The following is a 26,939-nucleotide window of genomic DNA, read 5'->3' on the forward strand; positions in this document are numbered from 1 at the left end:
GTGAGAGTTGGACTATAAAGAAAGCTGAGTGCCAAAGAATTGATGCTTCTGAACTGCGGTGTTGGAGAAGATTCTTGAGAGTCCCTTGGACTGCAAGGAGATCCAACCAGTCCATCCTAAAGGAAATCTGTCCTGAATATTCATTGGAAGGACTGATGCTGAAGCTGAAACTCCAGTACTTTGGCCACCTGATGTGAAGAACTGACCCATCTGAAAAGACCCTGATGCTAGGAAAGATTGAAGGTGGGAGGAGAAGGGGATGACAGAGGATGAGATGGTTGAATGGCATCACTGACCCAATGGACATGAGTTTGAGTAAACTCCAGGAGTTGGTGATGGACAGGGAGGCCTGGCGTGTTGCAGTCCATGGGGTCACAAAGAGTCACACACAACTGAGCGACTGAACTGAACTGAGTCAGGCAAGACCCAAGATATTTACTAATAATAGTTAAACTGTTCACATTTGCAAATTTTTTAGTTTTTAAAAGGGATTAATATAAAGAAGGGTAAGTTTTCTAACACCATCGCTGGCATTTAGTTGCAATGTCCTGTTCTTACCTGACTGGAAAGCTTGGAGTTCGAGTCTATTTATACAGCTCTGCTGAGCAGCAGTTACTGACACCCACAGTTAGGTGATTAAAACATGTTTTTAGTACTTTGCTTCCCACAATTTTGGGACGTGGTCTTTAAAATCTGAACATGTGATGGGAATGTGTGTGTCTTCCACGTGAACATTACTGTCACGTGTAGCACGGTGGGGAAAATAGGCTGACAACGCCTACTTATCTGTTATATAGCAAATACCTATGAAGCTAGACTACTAGAAAGTGTTTTTCCCCCTTGTGTTGTTTTTTAAACATTTTTGGCTTTTAAAATGTGTCTACTATTTATCATATGACTGTATTTGAAAGCGAAAGTCACTCAGTTGTGTCTGACTCTTTGTGACCCCATGGTTACATAGTCCATGGAATTCTCCAGGCCAGAAAACTGGAGTGGGTAGCCTTTCCCTTCTCCATTCCCAACCCAGGGATCAAACCCAGGTTTCCTGCATTGCAGACAGATTCTTTATCAGCTGAGCCACAAGGGAAGCCCAAGAATACTGGCATGGGTAGTCTATCCCTTCTCCAGTGGATCTTTCCAACCCAGGAATTTGGTCCCTAGTAAATAATCCATGGCAAATTTGTAGAAGTAACTATAGCTGATTTAGTCTACTGAATCCATCCATCATATATATGTGTTTTCCATTGATTGATTTCTAGAGAAATTAGAATACTGGTTTAGGAAAACTTTTAGTCACTTCATCACAGTGAGATTTCTGTTTCTCTAATACAGATAATATTTATGAGTAAGTTATGTATTTCCTGGTATCTACTTCTATTAATTCCTTACTTTAGTAATATGTTCTCATATTTCTCTTGTTTTGGGAGGAAAAAAACCCATTCTCACCCTTTGTGAGAATGAATGATCATTTCATTTCTTGTGGATTTATGTCTTAAAAAGTTACAGTCCAAAATCAATGCTTGTTATAAAGAGAAATCTTTAATAGATAAATATTATTCCAAGCCAACTAATGGGCTTGAAAGCTATCCATTAAAATCACTGAGCAATGAATTATCAATCAATTAAAAAGTACTGAAATCAATATAGGCCATAGAAGGGAGAGTAAGATGTGGGCCATTATTAATACAACAAAATGTTGCTAGTTTGAGGTGGTGGTGGTTTAGTTACTAAGTTGTGTCTGACTGTGAGTGACTCTATGGACTGTAGCCTGCCAGGCTCCTCTGTCCATGGGAATCTCCAGGCAAGTGTACGCGAGTGGGTTGCCTTTTCCTTCTTCAGGGGACCTTCCTGACTCAGCGATTGAACCTGCATCTCTTGGGTCTCCTGCACTGCAGGTAGATTCTTTACCGACTGATCTACCAGGGAAGCTCTATCGAGGTAGTTGTTTTTCAATTGCTAATATTTTTAGAGCGGTTTTTAAGCTTATGGAAAAACTGAGCAGAAAGTACAGAGAGTTCCATATCCCTCTGCCCAGCTTCTCCTATTATTAATCTTGCAGCAGTGTGGTACACTTGTTACAACTGATGGACCAATACCATACATTATTAACTAAAGTCTATAGTTTACATTAGAGTTCACTTTCTGTTGTATAGTTCTATGGATTTTGACAAAATGCATAATGTCATGTATCCATTGTCATGGTATTGAACAGTATAGAGGCTTCACTGCCCCCAAATCCCCTATGTTCTACCTATTCATTCCTCCTCCACTTCCCCTCTGGAACCCCTGGGAACTGCCGATCTTTTTATAGTCTCTAGTTATCCTTTTTCTGGAATGTAACATATGTAAAATTACACAGTATGCAGCATTTTCAAGTTGGTCGCACTTAGTAATACGTGCTTGCTGTGCTGTGCTTAGTAGCTCAGACGTGTCCAACTCTCTGAGACTCCATGGACTGTAGTCCACCAGGCTCCTCTGCCCATGGGGATTCTCCAGGAAAGAATACTGGAGTCAGTAGGCTATCCCTTCTCCAGGGGAACTTCCCAACCCAGAAATTGAACTAGGGTCTCCTGCATTGTAGGTAGATTCTTTATCAACTGAGCTACCTGGGAAGCCTGTTTAAGTTTCCTTAAACATGTCTTTTCAGGGCTTGAAAACTCATTTCTTTTTAGCACTGAACAGTATTCCAATGTATGGAGGTACCACACTTTGTTTATCCATTCCTACTGAAGGTCACCTTGATTACTTCCAATTTTTGGCAATTATGAATAAACATTATTTGTAGGTTTCTGTGTGGATGTGTTTTCAACTCTCTTTGAATAAACATGGAATGCAATTGCTGGATCCTGTGATAAGAGTATATTTAGCTTTGTTAAGAAACTTCTAAACTATTGTCTAAAGTGGCTGTATCATTTTGCATTCCCATCAATGATGACTGGGCATTCCTGTTGCTCTACATCCTCACCAGCATTTGGTGGTGTCAATGTTTTGGATTCTAGCCATTTTTAATAGGTGTAGCAGTATCATATTGTTGTTTCAATTTGCAATTCTCTAATGACAAATGATGTTGAGTATCTCTTCATACGAATGCTTATTTGCCATCTGATAATCTTCTTTGATGGGCTTCCCTGGTGGCTCAGATGGTAAAGAATCTGCCTGCAATGAAGGAGACCTAGGTTTGATCTCTGGGTCGGGAAGACCCTGAAGAAAGGAATGGCAACTCACTCCGGTATCCTTGCCTGGAGAATCCCATGGACAGAATCTTCTTTGATGAGGTGTTCAGATCTTTTGCCCAGTTTTTAATTGGGCTATTTATTTATCTTTTACCTCTTAGGCCTACGACACTGGGTCTAATAAACAACTGTTGAGTGGTTGAAGAAAAATCATTAAATATTACTGAATACTGCAAATAACAGCAAATAACATGCCCAAAGCTCTCCAATTTATTATCTGTAGATGTAATATCATTCTTTTGCTACTGAATTTTTTTTCTCCTTCAAGTTTTACCATCCTCTCAGAAGATAAAAATTTAAGATGCTGGTTTTCTTAAGAGTACAATATGAAAAGTCCTCATTTACAGTAAACTGAATGTAAAGCACATTTGTGGGTGTTGTATTTTAAAGTTAACATTTTATTATATCAAAATTGATTGATAACCATGTCATATATTTTATGTTGGAAATGTTTTAAGTTTCTCACAAATGCTTTGATTTTTCCAGGGAAAAATTTTTACCTGTTCTGCTTATGTCTATCTTGATTTTAATGTTTACAAAAACTTGGTCTTAAAGTAAAATTAGCCTCACTTTAACAAATAACATTCTAATTACTTATTTGTTGTCTCTGACATGAGAGACAACTCAGGGCAAACAAAGGTGATGGTGAAACGTTTGATGTGCAAGAAAATGTCTAGAACCCCTTGTCTGAACGATTGTCATGCTATGATTTCAGGGTCTGAGCACCTCTGGAAGTGAGGTTAACAAGGTACACTCCAAGACCTTTTGTGGCAACAGCAGAGAGGAGGAAACCAACACTTCGTGAACATGAGCCTCAAATCCCCGATGTCTGCCCCTCAGTTTGAGAGCAAAGGAAGCCATATTTCAGCTAGAAATGGAAGCTGTTTTCTAGTCAGGCACACTCCTCATCCCAGAAGGGTCTGCCACATCAAAGGTGAGGTAATTCAGAGTCCTAGAATGTGTCTCTCTCCTCTATATTCGGACTACTTGATGATTCTAGTGGGTAAACACGGGGGTGTTATTCAAAATACTGAACCACTGGTGAGGCACGGGCGCGGACTGTTGGGACCAGATGCCAGCGCCGGAGCGAGGGCAGAAGAGGCCTGCAGACAACCCTGTGCAGGCACTCACCCCTGGCTTTACTTGACTGATAGGAAAGGGACCTGGAGAGGTGCCGCAGGGGCCACTCAGGAAGCTCAGGGCAGCAACTGACCCAGTGGTATGAAAGTATCTCGATTTTTAAACAACCTGTACAGTCGTGCTAACATGTTAAATACCAGCCTGGAGAACCATGCATGTCACTCACTCTCATTCTCTCTCAGTCCTTTCTCTTCTTTCTCCTCTTCCTCCCTTTCCGCCTTTCCTTCCTCTCATCATCCTTCTCTTTCTTCCTTTCTCATTTGAAAATTTAGTTTCGGTCACACCATATACTCCTAAAATTTTTCCCCTATTCCTGTAGTTTCTTTTTCTTTCTTTCTTTTTTTTTAATTCTGCAGTAAATGTTGGAATCCCTTCACAGGTAAATCCTTGGCCATTTTCTTTTTAGTCTGTACCATAATCCTAGTCAAAGTTACTAATTCCCACTGCAAAACATTATCCAAAAGCTTCTTGTGCAATTTCTTGGGAAACAAAGCAGTCATCTATTACTGTCTCTCACAATTCACTTATTAACAGAGCTGTGTCCTGCACACGTATGCTTCCTCAGCTGCCCAGTTTTATATAACACAGCACTGATACTAAGAAAAGGGCCTGGATATAATCCAATATTTGAGCGAAAAGCAAATAGCTATTATAGGAGAATGAACGAACCCAGAAGGCTCTGAGGAAGGAGGTTCCTTTTAACTAGGTTTCCCTTCCTTCCTTCCCGTACAACTTACCCTGTTCCTCACTTGAATGACTCTTTCTCTTCTGCCAGCACTGAAGAGCCACTGTACGTCTTTTATGGGGCCTTGTTACATCGAGACATTCTGGATGCTTTCAAAAATCTAAATCTGATATTCCTGAAGAGTGCTAACATAGTCCCTCTTAGTCATTATTAAGACATGGGAAATGAGAGATCTGTCTGGGATTAGCAGCAAATCTACTCCACTTAACTCCCAGACCAAAGATCAAAGATGTGGGCCTTGGTTCTCAAAGCTAACAAGATGGCAGGACATTTTAAGAAGGACATTTAAGCAAACATAATTTGCTACACTGACTTTTAAAGACTGTCCACCCAGCACTGGTTCATAAAATCTGAAGTCTGACATCTTTACATACATTTTATAATATCTGGTTGGAAAACTGCTGAGTATTCAAAGAAAACCTGCCAAAAACCTAATCTGGTGGTTTGTTTTTCTCATCCGTACTCACCTAGGTTTGAATAACATTCCAATCTGTAATGTGAACGATGATGAGAACTCATTCAGAACATTGTGGGGTGTTGGCCAGTCCCACCACTCACAGAAAGATGAGATACCATACGGCAGATGCAGCTCCCCACCCAGTGCTGTGGCCACGCAGAGCCCCGTCAGAGGAGTCTCGCCAGCCCTTAGCGGGGTCAGAGTGCCCCCACGGCCTCATTCTGGTGAGTCCCTCTCAGCTCATGAAATCTTTCCTGAGGCTTCCTGCCAACTATCAGGAGGGAAAATATCTATATAATTGCTCACATAGCTGCAGTCATTTTTAAATAGTCATGAAATTTTCCCACTGTGAAATAGTTATTCATTATAAAAATTTCCACTCACCTCATCTCAATTCAGTTCAATACTGTTAATAAATATGATTTAAAATTATCATTATTGTTAATTGTGCCCAAGCCAAATTTGGCATGGTTCTAACCTCTAAGCCCTACGAAAGTAGCTAGGAGAGACCAAAAACGAATGTTAGCCAACATTGGTAGAGAAACTACTCCAGACCAAAGCTGAGTCAGGGAAATGCAGTAAGGATGGAATGTCCTGTTTACATTTTCCTCACTGGACAGTCACCTCCTTAAAGTCACGGCCCAGTTTTACTGTTCTCCCAGGCCCTGCGACAGGACCTGATCTTTAGCAAACATTTAATTCAATTAATTAATGCTTATTAAGTTAAATTTAAAATGATTACTCAAAAGTACAGCATGATGACTATAGTTAGTAATACTATATCATATATTTTAAAGTTAACAGTAGATATTAAAATTTCTCATTGCAAGAAAAAATATGCAACTATTGGTGATGGATGTCAACTAAACTGATTGATAATCATTTTACAATATACATAGATCAAATCGTTATGTTGTACAAGGAGTTCTAGATGGTAGAAATTATATCCGGTACTTTTCCCTCTGCCCTTTATAATTACAAACTATTACTAACACTTTCAGGGCACATGAAAATTATTTTGGTATAATGTGGTAAAACACATATATCTTCTAAAAGATAACAGTAAGAGGAATAGATTCCATTCTAGAGTCTTCACATGAGTTAACTCATTTCATCCTTTTCACCAGCAATGAAGAATTAAAACCCACTTATTCCACCGTCTTTCTAGTGTCCCTTCTTGTACTGTAGAACCTAGAAACCTACAGATTACTTTTGCAAGAGTCCCTTGATGAGTAGGGACAGGTGCACGGTGTTGTTCTTGAAGTGATTTGTGAAGGTCAAGACAGAGTTCACTCTCACCTTGCCCCGCTGTGTCCATAAGTCTATTCTCTCCTAGCACTGACATATATACACGCATGTGTAAAATAGACCGTAAGAAGTTGCTATATAACACAGGGAGCCCGGCCTGGTGCTTTGTGATGACCTGGAGGGGTGGGGCGTGGGGAGGGGAGGGAGACTCAACAGGAAGGGGGCATACATATATATAATAATTTATATATATAATAATGTATATATATAAATATGACGATTCATGCTGTTGTGACTATACAGGGGATGTATGTATTTATATAAAAGGGGCTATATACAATTTTTACATATGTAATAATTTATATACATATATGACAATTCATTGTTGTGCAGCAGAAACCAACACAATGTTGTAAAGCAATTTTCCACCAATTAAGAAAAAATCTATATAAAAATTGTTCACTGCTCCAACTCTTCTAATGATATTACAAACAGCTAAATTCTATGTATTATTTACATTTTTGCTTAAAATAGATGAGAGGTTTCTGTTTCCTACAAGTGGACACTAAGCAGAATCACTAACCATAACTTCCTTCTCACTACTTGGAGAAAGGTACCTTTATACTTAAAAAAACTTTCCTCAGCTAGAACTAATGAATTCAGTTACTACTGTGTATATGCACAAAATCTTTTCAGCTTTTAAAAAATTGTTTTGTTAACTATGGCTGTGGTGGGGAAAAAAAAAAACCAGCATCACACAGAATGTATCTTTAAATGAATGCAAAGGGAAATTAAGCAAATATTTAAGTGTAATTAAGGGTAATTTAATTAGATGGCTATGTGAAATTGGCAGGGTTGCAAGACAGATGAAGTACTAGAACAAAGAATGTAATTATAACTCAACACACATCTCTTTCTGTCTACAGGGCAAAGAGTACACATGTAATCTCTTTAGCTAGAGAAAGTGACAGTCATATGGACAGAATACAAAGAAAACATGTCTTATACTGAAATACATACTTTTTAAGAACCAGTTTACCGGGATCAAGGAAGTTCTTGTAGTATTTATCGCTTCTTCCTGGGCATAGAGTTAGCTTTATAAATACGCTTTTATTATGCTGTTAAAGTACAATTCTACCTGCAGGTTTTCTAGTATTTATAAACAGATCCCTGAGTTGACTTTAACTGAAATTCCGATGTACTCTTATCCATTTCAGCAAGTGATGTATGTATCATGTGGTAGAAATTATTTTTCAGTTTGATCTAAATAAATATATTTTTCCTGTCATTTCAGAGCCCTGTCGAAAAGTCAAGGAGTGCTTCAAAACTTCCAGTGATAATCCCTTAGTAATTAAAAAGGTAAAGAAACAACTATTTATAGATATCTATTTGGGTTTTTTTTCCATTTATTTTTATTAGTTGGAGGCTAATTACTTTACAATATTGTAGTGGTTTTTGCCCCTGTTTGGTTTTGACTTCTATCATTTCCTCTCCTTTTCTTCACATATCTTTCTGGAAAAGTTTTTCACAATATTTTTTTCTACAGCTTTTAAGTATAATTAACATGATATAAAATGCACATTTTTAGAGAGTTCAGTTTGATGAATTTTGACATATATATTCACAGACTGAAATCAAGAGAATAAAAACTCCCCAAAGTTTTCTCATGACCCTGGCCCTCCCACAGGCAAACATTTATTTGCTGTCACTAAAGATTACCATGCATTTTTTAGGATTTTAGATAAATGAAATTTACAGTGATCTTTTAAAAAATCTGGTTTAACTCAGCATGTTTAAGACTCATTCATCTTGTTATGTGTATCATTCCTTTTTTTATTGCTGAGTAGTATTCAATTATATTGGTATCTCACAATTTGTTTATATGTTCACCTGTTGATGGACTTACATTGTTTCCAGTTTTTAACAAAGCTAATATGTTGCAGTCCTTTAATGGACCGGGACCTGGTGGTCAGGAGTCCACCATAAGAAAGTGAAAGAGAGAGCCGGAGGGAGGGAGAAAGAGAGAGAGAGAAAGAAAGAAAGACACAGGGACCCAAGCTCTGATGGAGCAAGGGTGCTTTATTAGCAGAAATGCAGGCTTATATATCTTTAGTAAGATGATTACTCAGCTATTACACAGGATGAAATTTTATCAATAGTCACAATATGGATAGTCTAATACATACAAGGTTGCAGAAAAGAGTCACTGAAGGGAGTTACTGAAAGGAATCCAAGCAGATACCATTTCTCATGATCTCAGTCCTGGGAGCCGCATGCAGCTCTACTCATTCCCGGAATAGGAACTGATAAGAAGCAGAGGATTCATGAGAAATAGAAAACACCATGCAGGAATCCTCCTGTTAAATGTTCCCTGACACTGAGATGAACGTTTGTGTACAAATCTTTATATGGATATATATTTTCTTTTCTCGGGTACATAAGTAGGAGTGGAATTGACTGGGTCTTACAGTAGTGTATGTGTTAGTCACTCAGTCATGTCTGACTCTTTGCAACCCCATGGACTGTAGCCCGCCAGGCTCCTCTGTCCACAGGATTCTCCAGGCAAGAATACTGGAGTGGATTGCCATTTCCTCCTCCAGGGGATCCTCCCAACCCAGGGATCAAACCTGGGTCTCCTGCATTGCAGGCAGGTTCTTTATTATCTGAACCCACCACGGAGGCCGGGTCTTATTGCAAATGTATGTTTAAATTTTTAAGAAACTGCCGAAGTTTCCAAAGTGGTTGTAGGATTTTATATTCTCACCTGTTATATATAATGGTTTCCTTTCCTGCATATCCTGTTAAAACTTAGTATGACCAATATTTTTAATTTTGGCCGATCTAGTAGGTGTGCAATGGTATCTCACTACAGTCTTACTTTACAATTGTCCAATGACATGTTTTCATGTTCTTACTTGCTATCCATATTTTTTTTATGTAAAGTATATGTTCAAATATTTTGTCAGTTTTTTCAATTGGGGTGTTGGTCTCTTTATCATGAAGTTTTAAACACTTGTTATATATTCTAGATACAATTCTTTTGTCACACATACATTTTGCAAATGCTTTCTTCCAATTGAGGCTTACTATTTTTTTTGGGGGGGGGTGATAGTGTCTTTTGAAGAATCAAAATGTACAATTTTTATAAATCCTAAATTAAAATTTTTTCTCCTGTAGTTTCAAATTCACATGCTGTTTATCTGTTTCTTGTGCCTTACTGCAACGGCTAACCTCTAGTACAGTGCTGAATTAAAGTGAGGACGGCAGACATTCTTGCCTTGTACCTAATCACAGGCGGGAAGCATTCAGACTTTTACCATTGTGCTATTAGTTTACTTTATCCAGAGGTGCCCTTTACATGGCTGAAGAAGCTTCTATTTCTGGTGTTCTGAGAGTTTTTTATCAGAAATGGGGGTAGGATTTTGCCAAATGCTTTCTCAGCATCTATTTGAAACAATCATGTGATTTTTCTTTTTCAGTCTGTTAATGATGAATTGCATTGGTTAACCAAACGTTAAACTAGACTGCGCTGCTGGGAGAAAACTCCAGTTGATGATGATGTATTATTTTTATATATTTAATTTCATAAAACAGTGTTTAGCATTTTTGTGTTTATGTTCATAGGGGATATTTGTAGTTTACTGGTAATGAATGTCTTTCCTGGTTTTGGTAAATGGCGTCATAAAATCAGCTGGAAACTCCTTTTCAATAATCTAGGAAATTTTATGTATAATTAGTATAATTTTTTATTTAAAAGTTTAGTAGAATTCTTCAGTGAAGCCATCTGAACCTGGAGTTTTCTTTAAATCAAGGTTTTGGTTATGTTTTTCAAAAAATTTGTCCATTTCATCTAAGTTGTTGAATTTACTGATAAGAAGTCATTCATAAAATACCCTTTAAATTGTTATATAATCTGCAGATGTTCTGTCTCTCATTCTTGATATCGGTACAGAACTTGTCTTTTTTTTCCTGATGTTTCTAGTTAAAGGTTTCTTGATTCATGGAGTTTGGTTCATGTCTTTATATAAGATGAAAACTTATGTGTTGAATTGAGACCTTTTCCCTTTCTAACATAGGCATATATTACTATAATTTTTCTACAAACTGTGTTGGCTGCATCCTCCAAATTTTACTTGCTGAGTTTTCCTTTTCATTCTGCTCAACATACTACCTAATTTCTTTTAAACCTCTTGACTCATAGGTTACTTAAAATTATGTTAATTTACAAATATTTGGGGATTTTAAAGTTATCTTTATGTGATTTCCAATTTAACTCCATTACGGTCAGAGAACATCCTTTACTTTGAAACTTTTTATTCATTCAGATGTTATATGGTCCAGAATATGCCCAACCTTGATAAATTTTCCATATGTCTATAAAAAGAATGTTCACTCTGCTGGTTCTTGGGAGAGTGTTATATAAATATCAATTAGGTCAAGTTGGTTAATAATGCCACTCAAGTCTTCGATAACCTTACTGATTTGCTTTTTCCTATCACGTTATGGTTTTTATTTTTTAAATTTACTTTTTAATTGCAGTATAATTCCTTTAAAATGTTAGTTTCTGCTGTAAAACAACATGAATCAGCTATAAGTATACTATCCTCACCCTCTTAACCTTCCCTCCCATCAAGCCCCTCCCCGCCCACCCCACCCCCCCCCCACCCCACAATCCCATCCTTCTAGGTTATCTCCTTTTTCTATCAGTTATTGCTTTTTTCCCTGGGTCCTGGTGCACACTAGACCTTGTATGCACCCTCCAAGAGTAGATTTTCTGTTTCCCCCAGTCCTGTGGAATTTTTGCAATCAAATACCACTGGCCTTCCAAGCCAGATTCTCTGGAGCCTTCTCCTCCTGTTGCCAGACCCCCAGGCTGGGAACCCTGACGTGGGGCTCAGGACTTTCACTCCTGTGGGAGAACTTCTGTGGTAGAATTATTTTCCAGTTTGTGGATCATCCACCTTGTGGATATGAGATTTGATTTTACCGCACGTGTCCCTCCTACCGTCTTGTTGTGGTTTCTTCTTTGTCTTTGCGTATAGGGTATCTTTTTTGGTACACCCTACATTTTTTTTGTTTTTTTCTTTTTTGATGGTTGTTCAGCAGTTAGTTGTGATTCTGGTGTTTTTGTAAGAAGGAGCCATCTTAATGACAAGTCCTTTTTCTAATTCACATTATAATTTATTCTATGACTCATGATTTAATTGTTAGACATTACGTATGAAAGCTCATTTGTAGAAATCTGAAGATCATGATAAATGCACTTTCTTCCAAAGAATTGGTGTTTGCTTCTGTAGGAACCCTGGGGCCCTACCAGCCTCGACCAATTTGCCCAAGTTCAAGCCTTGATCTAAGGCTATATTTCTTCAAGGACTTTGCATTTCTAGGTCATCTTGACCTAGAAATACCTTTGTTGGCCTTTATTTGGGTCCTGTCTTTCAGGAATTTTAAGACTGTCAAAAGGAAAGTTTTCATTTTCTGGAGTAAGACAATGATCTCAGGGAAAAAATGGCTACTGTACACCCTACACCTCAAGTGTCTTATTTCTATTTTATTTTTTGACCCACTAATTCCTAAGTTATTCATGCCTCAACAGTTTAAACTTAAAAAATATTTTAACCTACCATTTTAGCTGTATTCCGTGGCATGGTTGAACATAAACACACATATATATACATTATGTAAATGTGTGTGTGTATATACACACACATATATATATATATGTTGCTACTCCCCTAAACAAGAAGTCTGCATAATAAACCTTAACAGAAGAGTGCATATACAATATGTATATACAATACAGCTTTATTTTCTCTTGTGTTGTTGTTTACTTGCTCAATCATGTCCAACTCTTTTGTGACCCCATGGACTGTAGCCCACCAGGTTCCTCTGTCCATGGGATTTCCCAGCCAAGAATACTAGAATGGGTTGCCATTTCCTTCTCCAGGGGATCTTCCAAACTCAGGGATCAAACCCATGTCTCCTGCTCGGCAGACGGATTCTTTGCCAGTGAGCCACCTGGGAAGCCCTTATTTTCATTAAACATCAACAACTGAATACTGTTCTAGAGGTTGTAATCATTACAGTCCTTGGCTGACACATTCAGCTACCAGCTTCTGTGTACCTTTATGTGTCGCTCACTTCTGAAGATTAAAAAGCCTTTCTTGGAATAGACAATACAGTTTAAAAAAAAAAAAAAAAACCTGTAAACAGTATATTCACCTCCCAGAACAAAAAAATAGCCTTTCTATGTCCTTTTCCAACTAACCAAGGGAAGTAACTGAGTTTACTCCTCTAATTCTCTAGCTCTCGGCTGTCATTTAGCAGAGCCAGGAAGCAGTGGTTCACACCATGTAGTTTCTTCACAGATAGCATAAAAACTCTTGGCTGACTTTCTCCAGTCATAAAAGAAAAATCTCAAGAGAAAAATCTGTGTCAAGAGTTGGTTGTTACCAGAAGCAGCAAGATAAATGATGGTTTCACATTAAACATTACAGAATTATCTTTTAAACCAAAAGTTTAAAATCGTTGTATAAAAAGTAAATAACATATCACTAATTTGTTCCATCTTCAAATGTAAATATTTGATAATGAGCTTTTTAAAGGAGGATTAAAACTAACCTCTTACTTTTATGTATGTGTCTCAGTTACAACATTTCTCATTCATTTTACATTCAATTTTCATAGAAAATATAAGTGGATGCAAATGCATATTGATTATATTATACCTTTGATATAGGATGAAACAAAGGTAAAAAATCCACCATCGACTCCAAAGGCATGCTCTACTGCTAGTTCTTCTTCTTCAGAGGTGACAAGTACCAAGACTGCCATCAAAGAGAACACCATCTGCATACCAAACTATCTGGATCAGGAAATCAAAGTAAGAGGAAGTTTTTTTAAATCCATAACATGGGAACAGCATGAATATACAAAAAAAATGACATCACTAGCATCCTTAAAACTTTAATGGGTTCCCATTGACAACTGAATTGAGTTAAAACTACTCAGCCTGAAATCCAAGGCCTGCTCTTGTTTTTCACTTGCAGATTTTTTCCTGGGACACATTCCTAAATCACGGCACAGAGAAGTGGAGGCCAAAAAGGGAGTAAGAGCTTCACTAGGTAGAGAAAAGAGAGTTTAGAGTTTGGGGATGCTGAAGTGGCTGGAATTTGCAAATTAAGATACTGAAGAAGTATTTGTGCAGAGAATGAGCTTCAGAAATCTGTACAAGATTGCCTGAGTCTTTAGCCCAATACAGACTGCACCTGTACAGGATGGGAGCTTGAGACCTGGCAGAAGAGAGCTAATGGGAGGGAGCATGCTGCTTAAAGTTACTGGAGCTGTGATCTGCTAGAGTGGAGAGCGGAGAAGGCAATGGCACCCCACTCCAATACTCTCGCCTGGAAAATCCCACGGATGGAGGAGCCTGGTGGGCTGCAGTCCATGGGGTCGCTAAGAGTTGGATACAACTGAGTGCCTTCACTTTCACTTTTCACTTTCATGCACTGGAGAAGGAAATGGCAACCCACTCCAGTGTTCTTGCCTGGAGAATCCCAGGGACAGGGGAGCCTGGTGGGCTGCTGTCTATGGGGTCGCACAGAGTCGGACACGACTGATGTGACTTAGCCGCAGCAGCAGAGTGGAGACACCTTGCTGAACACACCAAGGATACAGCTGAGACACCAGAAAGGTCACACCTTAGAAAAAGAATAGGGGGCTCTGGCCCACAGTTGTGGCTACTCTAGATCTACACTCTTAAATCCCAAAATCAAATTTCAGTAGATCAAACTCGCCCACTTTATTTATCACCACTTATTGTAATTGCTTTCCAGAATAAAAATGAAGAGAAAGCAGGGTTCGGAGGAAGACATCTTCTATTTTCTTTCACTGAAATGATTAATTACATTCTTTCAGAGCTGATCAGTAAATGACCTATAAGTTAGAAGAAGTCAGGGGTGACGTGCAATCACTATATTGATGACAAAACTGTAAGAGGCAGAGTGGCCTGGAGAATACCATAGGCCTACTCTTCTCCTTTTGCCATTTCCATTGATTTGTCATGAAATTAAAAACAAATTTAACTTGTTTTCTTCTAGGATAAGGCATCAAGGACAGGAATCTTAATAAACAAAGCTGAATACAAGACAGCGGATTTTTCTGCCCTTTAAATTCTGTATCTCCAGCACCTAAATCAATGACAGACACAAATATTGATATCTGTTGAATTAATAGTATTTTAATAAAAGTTTTCAGGCAGAAAGTCTAGGAAAAAATATGCTCAAGCGAGAATTGATGATGGTTTACACTGTGTCAAGCAAGGCTATGGGGATAAAGAGAAATGGAGATTTGAGACATTTACAAGAAAGAATTTACTGACCTTGTTTGGCAGTATGACATAGAAAAGGACAAGGGAGTCATCTAGGGTGAATCCCAGGGTCTTGCTTGGACATACATTCAATGTATGCAGGTGCTGTCCACTGAAATGGGGAACCAGAATGGACAGCAAGTTTGGAGCAGGTTTTATAAAGAAAAAGATGGGTGCAGTTTTAGGTATTTGGGGTTCAAATTACCTATTGTATGTCTATGGTCACAGATGGACTAAGTGCAGGAGACAGGTTTAAATTTCAGGTATGTCTAAATTCCTAAAGCAGATACAATTTGGGGTAAATCTGGAAACATTACATGTGCTTAATATTTTGGACTTTTAATATTTATTATAGTCCATTTTTATTAATTTATTTCATCTATCACCAACACGGCAGTTAGCTTCCAAATGAAAAAGAAGTCAATGAAGGATTCTGATTGACTAAAGAGAATCATATTCCTACCCGATTGGGCCAATCACTGTGTTCTGGGGCCTGAGGAACAATGATGAATCCAGCTAGGTTCACTCACTACAGAGAGAAGCAAAACGGATGGGACAGTTTTGTGACCAGAGAATCCCATGGTGCAGTAGGAAAGGATCAGTTCCCAAAGAGAAGAAAAGTGAATTGCTCCTCCATAAGATGTTGGTACTGAACAGACAAAATAAGAGAAAACTGCATGCATGGCTTAACCTAAACTGTTGCAGTTGACCCTTGAACAATATGAGTTTGAACTGCGTGGGTCCACTTATACATGGATTTTTTTCAGTAGTAAATACAACAGTGCTACATGATCCATGGTTGGTTGCATCCATGGATGTGGAATTTAGAATATGGAGGAGCCACCTATACAGAGGGCTGACTCTAAGTTATAGTTGGATTTTCGACTGCCTAGAGGGTTGGCAATAGACTAACCTTGCCTTGCTCAGGAGTCAACTATATTTGTACTGAAAATGTTTTTTCCTATTTGAAATCTGGCTTCCAAGTTAAAATCCCAGTTGTCTTGAACACTGTGTACAGAGTGACATTTGGGAAGACAAGACTGTGGAGAGAGTAAAGGAAACCCTATAAACTTTGCTCACTATGTAACCCTAATATTCTCTGTCAGATTCTGGAAAAGCTCTGTAACATTTTACACACTGATTCTCTGGCAGAAGTTCTACAGTGGCTGCTTCATGCAAGTTCAAAAGGTGAGATTACGTATTTGTGAACACTGAGCTCAGTTTGTGGCCAGAAACTAGGAAATGTGCCAATGTCTGAAGTTTTCTACCTTGGATTTGCAGAGACAATGCTGCAATTTTATTTCCCTAGTGTTCAGTATCAGAGTCCTGTATATCCAACGGCACACAAGCTGGTCATGCCCCAAACTGAACTTCTGTGGGTGATGTGAAACACTTGTGTCCAGAGCTGGTTTGTGCTTCTCCTCCCGAGCCCATGCACCCAGGCTCTCCGTGAGCATATCTCTGGCCTGCTGGGAGCCCTCAACACAGCCTGTTTCCCCTCTTCGATGTGGATGGCAAGAGCACCGCCTTCCAAGTTCCAGATTCTAACACCTCTGCCAGTTCCTCATCAAAACCATCAAGTCAGTCATCTCCCAGCCTCCTTTAGGCTCTTTCTGGTCTGTTCCATGAAAAATATATGCCAGTCCCCAAGTGGGATGACCATAAACAACACATAGCAGCTGTCCTCAAACCTAGCTGGTCATCTGACTGACTGAGACAAAACTTCTGAGGTGGGTGGGGCCTGAGAATAGGGTTTTCTACCAAGTTCCCAGGTGATGCTGATAAGCCTGGTCTGGGGAGCACCCTTTGAAAATCACTGTAGTAATCAGAGCTAGGAGATACCCATGTGTTAGGGATAGATTAATGAATTTAAATGGGGAGCATTTGGAATACTTTACCTCAGGAATTCAAGATTACTTGGCAGGCAACTGAGAAGTATTTGGGGGTAAGGAGTTTTTACTTTTTTTTTTTCCTTTTTAAGAATATAACTTTTAAAAATTTACACAAATAATGAGTGCTTACTGTTGGGCAAAAAAAAAAAAAAAAAGGTGAGCCAGACCAAAAAAGAGAAAAATAAAATTATCACAGACACCACTTTAGTAATGCTTTGATATGTATCTTTTCAGAGATGCTTATAACTATTATTTAAATATTAGTTTTAATTTTCATGAGCTCATACTGTACTTAGTATTTTTTATAGGTATCTTTTTTTTTATTTGGTAGTGGCCTGTAAGGCTGGATTTTGTACTCAATATTTAAAATCTATTCCACTGCCACTCAGGGACAAGTAGCCCCATGAGTTAACTATTCTGAGTAGTCTGCAATATCACAGGGGGAGAGAAACTAGGTTGATATGAACCACCTTTTCTATACAAACCTTAACTCACACAAAGGTGCCTACCCAGAAAACAGGTTACCTTTCACACTGGAGTGCTGGGTAAAAGAACTAATCCTGTGTTTCTAGCCAACGTGATAAGTACAACCTTCATGACCCCTTTCTTTTTTAAATCAGAAAAGGAGTGGGTCTCAGCTTTGATTCATGCTGAACTGGCTGAGATAAACTTGTTAACTCGCCTCAGAAGAAACACCTCAGCTGAACCAGCAGCAGAGACTGGGAAGCCACCCAAAGTTAAGTCACCCTCAAATTCATCAGCAAAATCAAAGGTGCCAACAAGTTCTAGGGAAGAACATCAACAGAGGAGGTAATCAGGCCCGATGGCCAGTTATGGGGCATGTGGTTCATACAGACTTTGAATTTCCTTTTGGTTATCTTTCAAAACACTAAAATTGCTGAAATTTTAAGTATCCTCCTTATTCAGTAAATGACAACAATGTACTTGTTTTCTCATACTACATTTATGAAAATGAAAGAAATCATTCTAAATTCTACTATTTAGAGCATGCTGGCAGAGGCCATGTCTTCCTTACCCAACAACCTATGTTTTTGAGAAAAGTTCCCTTTCCACTCAGAGGAACCACCCAGAAATCTAAGAAAATGTAGTGGTTCTCAATTTACTGAAAAACAGAAGCAATAAAACAAAACTTCACTGTTATTGTATACTTTGCAAGAATGCATATTATATAGGTATCACTTTTTCTTTCTGTCCAGAACAATGCAAGATTAAAACAAATTGCTTAACCTAATTTTCCCTGACATATGCCTGGGGGGCTATCAGAAGGAAAAACAACTATTAAGGGAATTAGGAATTATTTCAGCAGAAACTTTTCTCAAGCCTTATAATTTTAATGACAGAAGAAAATACATATTTATGTGTAACATCATAAAGAATGTGGTAAGATGTTATTTAAGCTGGGAGAGAAAATCATTTTGCTTTAAAATTAGCAACAGTTGGGTAAATCTTAAATTTGGAGAAAATAAATATTCAAAACAAGTAATATGTCACTTTAAAAAGCATTCAGATGGAGGAGAATTTTACATTGCAAACAGTTGCCACCTTGAAGTTTCCATACAATTTGAGACTGGGAGATAGGGTCTGTTTCTCTACCCTAGTGAGTAATATCTGATGTACTGTTCATATGTTTACTCCAAGTCAGAAGAATTTTTCATCAGAAAATACATTTAATGCTATCTGCATCAAAAAACAGAGATGTTTATTTAAGAAACATACATTTCTTAACTTGTTGATGATGGTTCAGTCTATAGAAAATATTTGTATCTGTGAATTTCATTTTGTTTCTCCAATTGATTTAGAGTGTCAAGTCAAGGATCTGAAGAAAATAAGGAAGTACTGAAAGGTTAAGTACAGTTTGTGATAATTACTGAATTCATATAAGGAAACCAGTAAGTATCTAACTAGTTGGAGACACAGGTATTACAGATCTATGGTTTTAAAGGGAGTATAATGCAATAGTGATTTACAGCTACTCTTAAGGGACAGCATCTGCTGAATTTCTCATAGAGGTAAAACTGACCTGTATTTGACTTTGTTTTGAAAGGCAAAGTGCCTCATCACACTACTGGAGAAGCTAGGTTTGGTCATTTCAATCCAGTGACCAGAGACCTGCACTGACCTAACAAAAAAAAAAGAACGGTGATATCAGTTTGGGTTTTTCACAGCTTAACTGTCATTGAACTAAATGATTTTCACTTGAAACAAAGTCAGTCCAAGAAAACAGTAACATTTTGGCAATCAGCCACAACATATGCCTGAGACACAGCTTGAATCAGTAGCAGCAGAGCAGCAGCTTTGTGTCCCTGTCAGAAGTCCAGCCCCAGCCTGCAATCGGGACCAAGACATATCAAGAATTGTGGAAAGCCCTAGGTTTGGTCCAAAACAGCCCAATCCAAATATCCCTGTGGGTTCAGCCAACTCCTAGCTTTAAAACAAACATAGCAACAATGACTACAGAGCAGCCACTATGAAGCACGTCTACAAGCCTCGAATTATCTTACAAGTCCCTCTTACACCAGCAATGATACAGCAATGAATTAAGAGATCCATGAGGTCACTCTAGACCCCAGCAGTTTCTGTTGGGGTTAATCAAACCCCAAAGAAGTGTTATTTGCTAATATGAGGCAATAATAAGTATAGTTTAGAAATTAGAAAACATTCACTTACTCTGACACCCCAAGGATGGTCTGTTGTATCTGACTCCCTAGGACCATAAAATCCTGACAGTGATGATTTCTATTATTCAATTTTATGTCTTATCTGCAGGTCTCAAATATATTTTACCGTGTCTAGATACTTATATGCAAACCCCCAAATCATACCCCTTAGTCTTTGGTGTAGGTATTCAGTTCACTCAGTTGTGTCTGACTCTTTGTGACCCCATGAACTGCAGCACGCCAGGCGTCCCTGTCCATCACCAACTCCCGGAATTTACCCAAACTCATGTCCTTTGAGTTGGTGATGCCATCCAACCATCTCATCCTCTGTCGTCCCTTTCTCCTCCCGCCTTCAATCTTTCCCAGCATCATGGTCTTTTCAAATGAGTCAATTCTTCACATCAGGTGGCCAAAGTATTGGAGTTTCAGCTTCAGTATTTCCAATGAATATTCAGGAGTGATTTCCTCTAGAATGGACTGGTTGGATCTCCTTGCTGTCTAAGGGACTCTCAAGAGTCTTCTCCAACACCACAGTTCAAAAGCATCAATTCTTCAGCTCTCAGCTTTCTTTATAGTCCAACTCGCACACCCATACATGACTATGGAAAAACCATAGCTTTGACGAGACAGACCTTTGCTGGCAAAGTAATGTCTCTGCTTTTTAATATGCTGTCTAGGTTGGCCACAGCTTTTCTTCCAAGGAGCAAGTGTCTTTTAATTTCATGGCTGCGGTCACTATCTGCAGTGATTTTGGAGCCCCCCAAAAATAAAGCCACTGTTTCCCCATCTATTTGCCATGAAGTGATGGGACCAGATGCCATGATCTTAGTTTTCTGAATGTTGAGTTTTAACCCAACTTTTTCACTCTCCTCTTTCACTTTCATCAAGAGGCTCTTTAATTCTTCTTCGCTGTCTGCCATAAGGGTGGTGTCATCTGCATATCTGAGGTTATTGATGTTTCTCCCAACAATCTTGATTCCAGTTGTGCTTCATCCAGTCCAGCATTTCTCATGATGTACACTGCATATAAGTTAAATAAGCAGGGTGACAATATACAGCCTTGACGTCCTCCTTTCCCGATCTGGCATTCAGCGTCTCCGCAGACTCTCCTTTCTGCTTGGGTGGAGCTAGTGGAGGCCTTGGGAAGGTCTTATCAGTGCAGTTGTTTTGACCTGCTTGTCTGCTTTGTTTTTTTATCTGTCAGGACTGTAGATCCTTCACCTCTCTGTCACTGGTCCCATCCTTTGCCCATCACCAGCTCTAAATGGCCCCTACCAAAATAATGTTTGATTCTAAGAATGAAAGAACATATCCTGCATGTTGTAGTACAAATAGCTTATTAAAGATGAGCAGGTGGTAATAAAGATGAGAATAAATAATTTTATGAATTTTGGATGTATCTGAATCACCCAAACTTCATACAGTTTTTTTTGTATGTCATTTGCTACTAAGACATGGCAGAAGCTACTATATTTGGATGTCTCAAATATGGTCTTACTGAGATTTTTCTATTTCAGAGGGCAAGCCTCCATTGTTTATAAGAAGAAATCAGATGAAAATACCTGTTGCAGAATATTTCAGCAAGCCAAAATCTCTTCCCAGGCCTAAAACTCAGGAAAGCACATCAACAAAGCCAGTGTCAGCAAGGAGTACACAACAAGGATATAATCTCTCTGCCCAAAGAGCATTTTATCCTGTAACATACCAAAGGTAGAAATGGTATGCTGGGCTAAACCTTTCAGAAACACAAGTTTCACTTTGTTAGGACATCAATTATGAAAAACACATTTTTGGTATGGAGGAATCAACAGCTCCTCTATATGGTGGTACACGTAAATCTCAAAGCAACTGTATATAAAGCTACTAAATAAATATTAATGGAAATATTTCTATTTGTAGTTAATTAGTACCTTGTGTAAAAGAAATGTTTGTTTATATACTACATTTCTAGTCTGGGGCTACTATTAATATTAGTATGTAAGCATTGGACTCTGATACTAGAAAACTCATCCATAATCAGAATTTAGGCAATTTCAATTCAAGACTACTCCAAACTCTGATAGAAAATCAACAATAATAAACAAATTTTAACATCTGAGCTACTTCTCGCAATGTATTGTGTTCAATAATGTAGGACTATTGAAAAAACCATTTGTTAAACAGTTGTAACAAGTGTCATAAGTTAGGAACAATTTTTCTTTTTGTGAGGAGGTGAGCATTTTTCTAATAGTCCAACTTATGAGTCAGAAAGGAACTACTGCTGCTAGTTCCTTTCTATTCACTGCTAATTGTGAATGATATTAACATATTTCCTAATATTGAACTTTTGGTATTTTTAAAATAAACCACTTTAGGGCCATGCTGACCTGCCTCTTGAGAAATCTGTATGCAGGTCAGGAAGCAACAGTTAGAACTGGACATGGAACAACAGACTGGTTCCAGATAGGAAAAGGAGTACGTCAAGGCTGTATATTGTCATCCTGCTTGTATATGCATGAGTACATATATATGCAGAGTACGTCATGAGAAATGCTGGGCTGGAGGAAGCACAAAATGGAATCAAGATCAGTGGGAGAAATATCAATAACCTCAGATATGCAGATGACACCACTCTTATGGCAGAAAGTGAAGAATAACTAAAGAGCCTCTTGATGAATGTGAAAGAGAAGAGTGAAAAAGTTGGCTTAAAGTTCAACATTCAGAAAACTAAGATCATGGCACAGGTCCCATCACTTCATGGCAAATAGATGGGGCAACAGTGGAAAGAGTGGCTGACTTTATTTTTGGGGGCTCCAAAATCAGTGCAGATGGTGATTGCAGCCATGAAATTAAAAGACGCTTACTCCTTGGAAGGAAAGTTATGACCAACCTAGACAGCATATTAAAAAGCAGAGACATTACTTTGCCAACAAAGGTCTGTCTAGTCAAGGTTATGGTTTTTCCAGTAGTCACATACGGATGTGAGAGTTGGACTATAAACAAAGCTGAGCACCAAAGAATTGATGCTTTTGAACTGTGGTGTTGGAGAAGACTCTTGAGAGTCCCTTGGACTGCAAGGAGATCCAACCAGTCCATCCTAAAGGAGATCAGTCCTGGGTGTTCACTGGAAGGACTGATGTTGAAGCTGAAACTCCAATACTTTGGCCATCTCTTGCAAAGAGTTGACTCATTGGAAAAGACCATGATGCTGGGAAAGACTGAGGGCAGGAGGAGAAGGGGACGACAGAGGATGAGATGGTTGGATGGAATCACCGACTCAGTGGACATGAATTTGGGTGAACTCTGGGAGTTGGTGATGGACAGGGAGGCCTGGCATGCTGCGGTTCATGGGCTCGCAAAGAGTCAGACACGACTGAGCGACTGAACTGAGGGCCATGCTATATTCTTCTTTCAGTGTACTGCTGAATTCTACCTAGCAATCAGCCAATCTTTTGTTTAGAATGTTTGCTGTGATATTAAAAAATATATATATTCTTAAAAATTTTGTGTGTGTGTGAGTGCATGCACACAATCTTAATACTGACACATACCACACTTACTGTGTGTCAGGAATCATTCTAAATACTTTATAGTAACTTATTTAATTTTCACAGTAACTGAGGTAGCTATTATTGATATCCTCATTTTGAGAGTTGTACTCACTGGAATGAGACAGAACAGTTGTAACAAATGTCATCATTCAAATACAACAGAGGTTTTTTCCACACGTAAGTGTCTGAGGTGTGTGTTTTCAACCAATAGATGACTTCACTTGGTGATTCACAGGCCCTTGATCCTTCCATCTTGTGGCTCTACCATCATCGAGGTTTCACTGTTAACTTCACCTTCCTGGGAAGAGAGGAAAAAGTAAAAGTGGAAGAAAGTATTAACTTCCGATAGCTGCTATAGTAAATTACCACAAACTTAACTGGTTTAAGCCAACACATATTTAAATTCTTAAAATTCCAGGGTTGAGATCCAAAATAGATCTCCTTGGGCTAAAACCAAGGTGTTGGCAGGGCTTCACTTCTTTTGGAGGCTTTAGGGGGAAATCTGTTTCCTTGCTTTTTCCAACCTCTAGTGGGTACCCACACTCCTTGGCTCATGACTCCCTCTGTCTTTAAAGCCAGCAGGGGCTGGTTGAGTCTTTCTTGTAACATGTCACTGATACTGACTCTTCAGCATACCCCTGTTAGGATCCTATTGTTAGACAGAGCCTGTCTGCTATCCAGGTTATCCAAAACAATTTTAAGGTCAAATGATTAGCAATTTAATTCCCCTTTACCATGTAACACCATAGATTCCAGGAATTAGGATCTTTGGGGGAACATTATTCTGCTTCCACAGGGAGGGGACATCTGCTTCAAGTCTTGGTCTTGAAATGGGAATTGTCACTTCTAGTCTCCTTCAATGGTTGAGAATTAGTCTAGCTGAAAGGAAGCTGAGAAAATTATTAAGCAGGAATCATATTTCCAACTACAACTATATTCTGTGGTGGACAGTTAACTCTGACACAAAAGTGACTGGTTTAAAGTGTAGCTGAAATCTATTTGCTTAACCACTAAGCACTACTAATATGTATGAAGACTATACTATGCTCCTTCATTAAATGCATTTCCAAGCTTGCTCTCTCTTTTTCCTTTCAGGGAGAGGTTGCAATAGCATTGTAGATTCCTTTTCCTTGCAAACTTAAGTAAAATTCAGGCTTCCCTGGTGGCTCAGGGGGTGAAGAATCTGCCTGTAATGTAGGAGATGTGGGTTTGATCCCTCGGTCAGGAAGATCCTCTGGAAGAGGAAATGGCAACCCACTACAGTATTCTTGCCTGGAGAATTCCATGGACAGAACAGCCTGGTGGGCTATAATCCATGGGGTCACGAAGAGTCAGACACAACTTAGTGAGTAATACTTTCACACTTTAGTAATATTCACCTATCAGACCATGTAGGTTTGGTGTCTTGGGAGTGGTAGTCCTTTGACAATTTTATTTCTTCTGTGATAAATGGTCAGTTTACATTTTCTGTATTTTGGAGAATCAGTGTAATATAGCACATTAACAAAATCAAGGACAAAAATCACACCATTATTTCAATCAATGCAGAAAAAATCTAACAAAATTCAGCACTTTTTCGTGATCGAAACAGTCAACAAGCAAGGAATTCAATGAAAGCTACCTCAACATAACAGAAGCCATATGTGAAAAGCCCATAGCTAACATGGAATTCAACAAAGCAAAAGGCTGACAGCTTTTCCTTGAAGATCAGGACCAAGGCAAAGATATCCCTTCTCACTACTTCTATTCAACAGTCCTGGAAATTCTAACCAGAGCAATCCAGACAAGAAATAAAAGGTATACAAATTGGAAAAGAATAAGGGGAAGAATACAATTAAAATGATTTATTTGCAGATGATATGATCTTATATGTAAAAAACCTTAAAGATTCCACATACAAAAAAATCCCCTTTAGAACTAACAAATTCAGCAAAGTTGAAGATTCAAAATCAACACTTAGGAATCAGTTGCATTCTGATACACTACAATGACCAAATCAAAAAGAAAATTAAGGGAAAAAAATCCCATGTCCTATAGCCTTAGAAAGGATAAAATACTTAGGAAAAAAATTAACCAAGGAGGTGAAAGACTTACACACTGAAAGCTAAAAGACAATGCTAGGAGAGATTAAAGAAGAAAGGAAAAAGTGGAAAGACATTCCACATGCATTGACTGAAAGAATATCATGTTAAACTGTCCATACTACTCAAAGAGATGAACCGATTCAGTGCAATCTCTATCAAACTCTCAATGACACTTCTTATAGAAATAGAAGAAAAATTGTAAAATTCATATGGAATTTTAAAGGACCCTGAATAACCAGAACAATCTTAAAAAAATAAAAAAAAAAAAAAGGCAGCAAGCCTCAGACTCTTCAATTTCAAAACATATCACAGAGCAATACTGGCATAAAGATAGGCATACAGACCAACAGAAAAGAATAGACGACCCAGAAATAAATGCTTGCATACATGGCCAAATGATTTTCAACAAAGGTGCTGAGACTATACAATGGAGAGAGGGCAGTCTCTTCAACAAATGATGCTGGGAAAACCAGATACCATATGCAAAGGTATAAAGTTACCTTATACTTTATAAAAAATTAACTCATTTGATTAAAGACCTAAATGTAAGACCTAAAACTATTAAGCTCCTAGAAGAAAACAGGGGAAAAACTTTAGGACATTCGATTCAGCAGTGATTTCTTGGATATGATACCTAAAACACAGGCAATAAAATTAAAGATAAATGGGACTCCATCAAATTTTAGAATTCCATGCACAAGAAACAACATAGTGAAAGGGCAATCTATGGGATGGGAGAAAATATTTCCAAATCATATATTTGATAAGGGATTAATATCTAGAAAATGTAAGGAAATTTTATAACTCAATGATAGAAAACAAACCAATTTTAAAATAAGGACTTGATTAGACATTTCTCCAAATCAGATTTTACAAATGGCCAGTAAGTATGTGAAAAAATGTTCAACATCACTAATCATTAGAGATGATCACAATGAGATATCCCTTCATACCCATCAGGATGGCCCCTATCAGAAGAACAGAAAATAAGTTTTGGTGAGATGCAGAGAAGTTGGAATGCTTATACATTGTTGATGGGAATGTAAAATGGTATCATGGAAAACAGTATAGATTCCTCAAAAAATGGAATTAACATATAATTCACTAATCCCATTTGTGGGCATATATGGAAAAGAAACGAAAGCAGGATTCAAAGAGACAGATGTACAATCATGTTCATCACAGCATTATTCAAAATAGCCAAGAGGTAGAAGCAATCCAAATATTCACAAACAGATGAATGATAAAGAAAATGTAGTACAATGGAATACTGTGCAGCCTAAGAAAGAAATTCTGTCATGTACTATAACTTGCATGAACCTTGAGGACATTATGCTAAGTGAAGTAACCAGTCATAAAAGGACAATATTGTGTGACTCTACCGTATGAAGTATCTAAAGTAGTCAAAATGATAGAAAGATAGTTACCAAGGACTGGTGGGAAGGAGGAAGGGAATTTTATGTTTAATGAGTACAGAGTTTCAGTGTTGCGTGACGAATATGTTCTAGAAAGCTGTTCCCCAACAATGTGACTGTACTGGGTTGGCCGAAAAGCTCACTAGGGT

General features: G+C 38.3%; 1 protein-coding gene and 1 long non-coding RNA gene across 2 annotated transcripts; one reads left to right on the forward strand and one right to left on the reverse strand.

Moving 5' to 3' along the window:
- Window positions 1-3,948: 3,948 nt before the first annotated feature.
- Window positions 3,949-21,641, forward strand: C19H4orf17 (chromosome 19 C4orf17 homolog). Its single transcript, XM_043438625.1, has 8 exons — window positions 3,949-4,167; window positions 5,590-5,799; window positions 8,118-8,182; window positions 13,563-13,706; window positions 16,298-16,379; window positions 17,704-17,893; window positions 18,904-18,947; window positions 21,279-21,641. The coding sequence occupies exons 1-8, from the start codon at window positions 4,041-4,043 to the stop codon at window positions 21,473-21,475; spliced, it is 1,059 nt and encodes a 352-aa protein (XP_043294560.1). The 5' UTR covers window positions 3,949-4,040; the 3' UTR covers window positions 21,476-21,641.
- LOC122422266 lies at window positions 12,758-25,082 on the reverse strand. The gene is made up of 3 exons (XR_006263758.1): window positions 23,404-25,082; window positions 19,125-19,223; window positions 12,758-13,688 (listed from the first exon to the last, which is right to left on the reverse strand). It is a non-coding gene; the product is annotated as an uncharacterized LOC122422266 (long non-coding RNA).
- Between the last annotated feature and the right edge of the window lie 1,857 nt (window positions 25,083-26,939).

The sequence above is a fragment of the Cervus canadensis genome, chromosome 19 (assembly GCF_019320065.1).
Source record: "Cervus canadensis isolate Bull #8, Minnesota chromosome 19, ASM1932006v1, whole genome shotgun sequence".
Classification (NCBI taxonomy): Eukaryota; Metazoa; Chordata; class Mammalia; order Artiodactyla; family Cervidae; genus Cervus; species Cervus canadensis.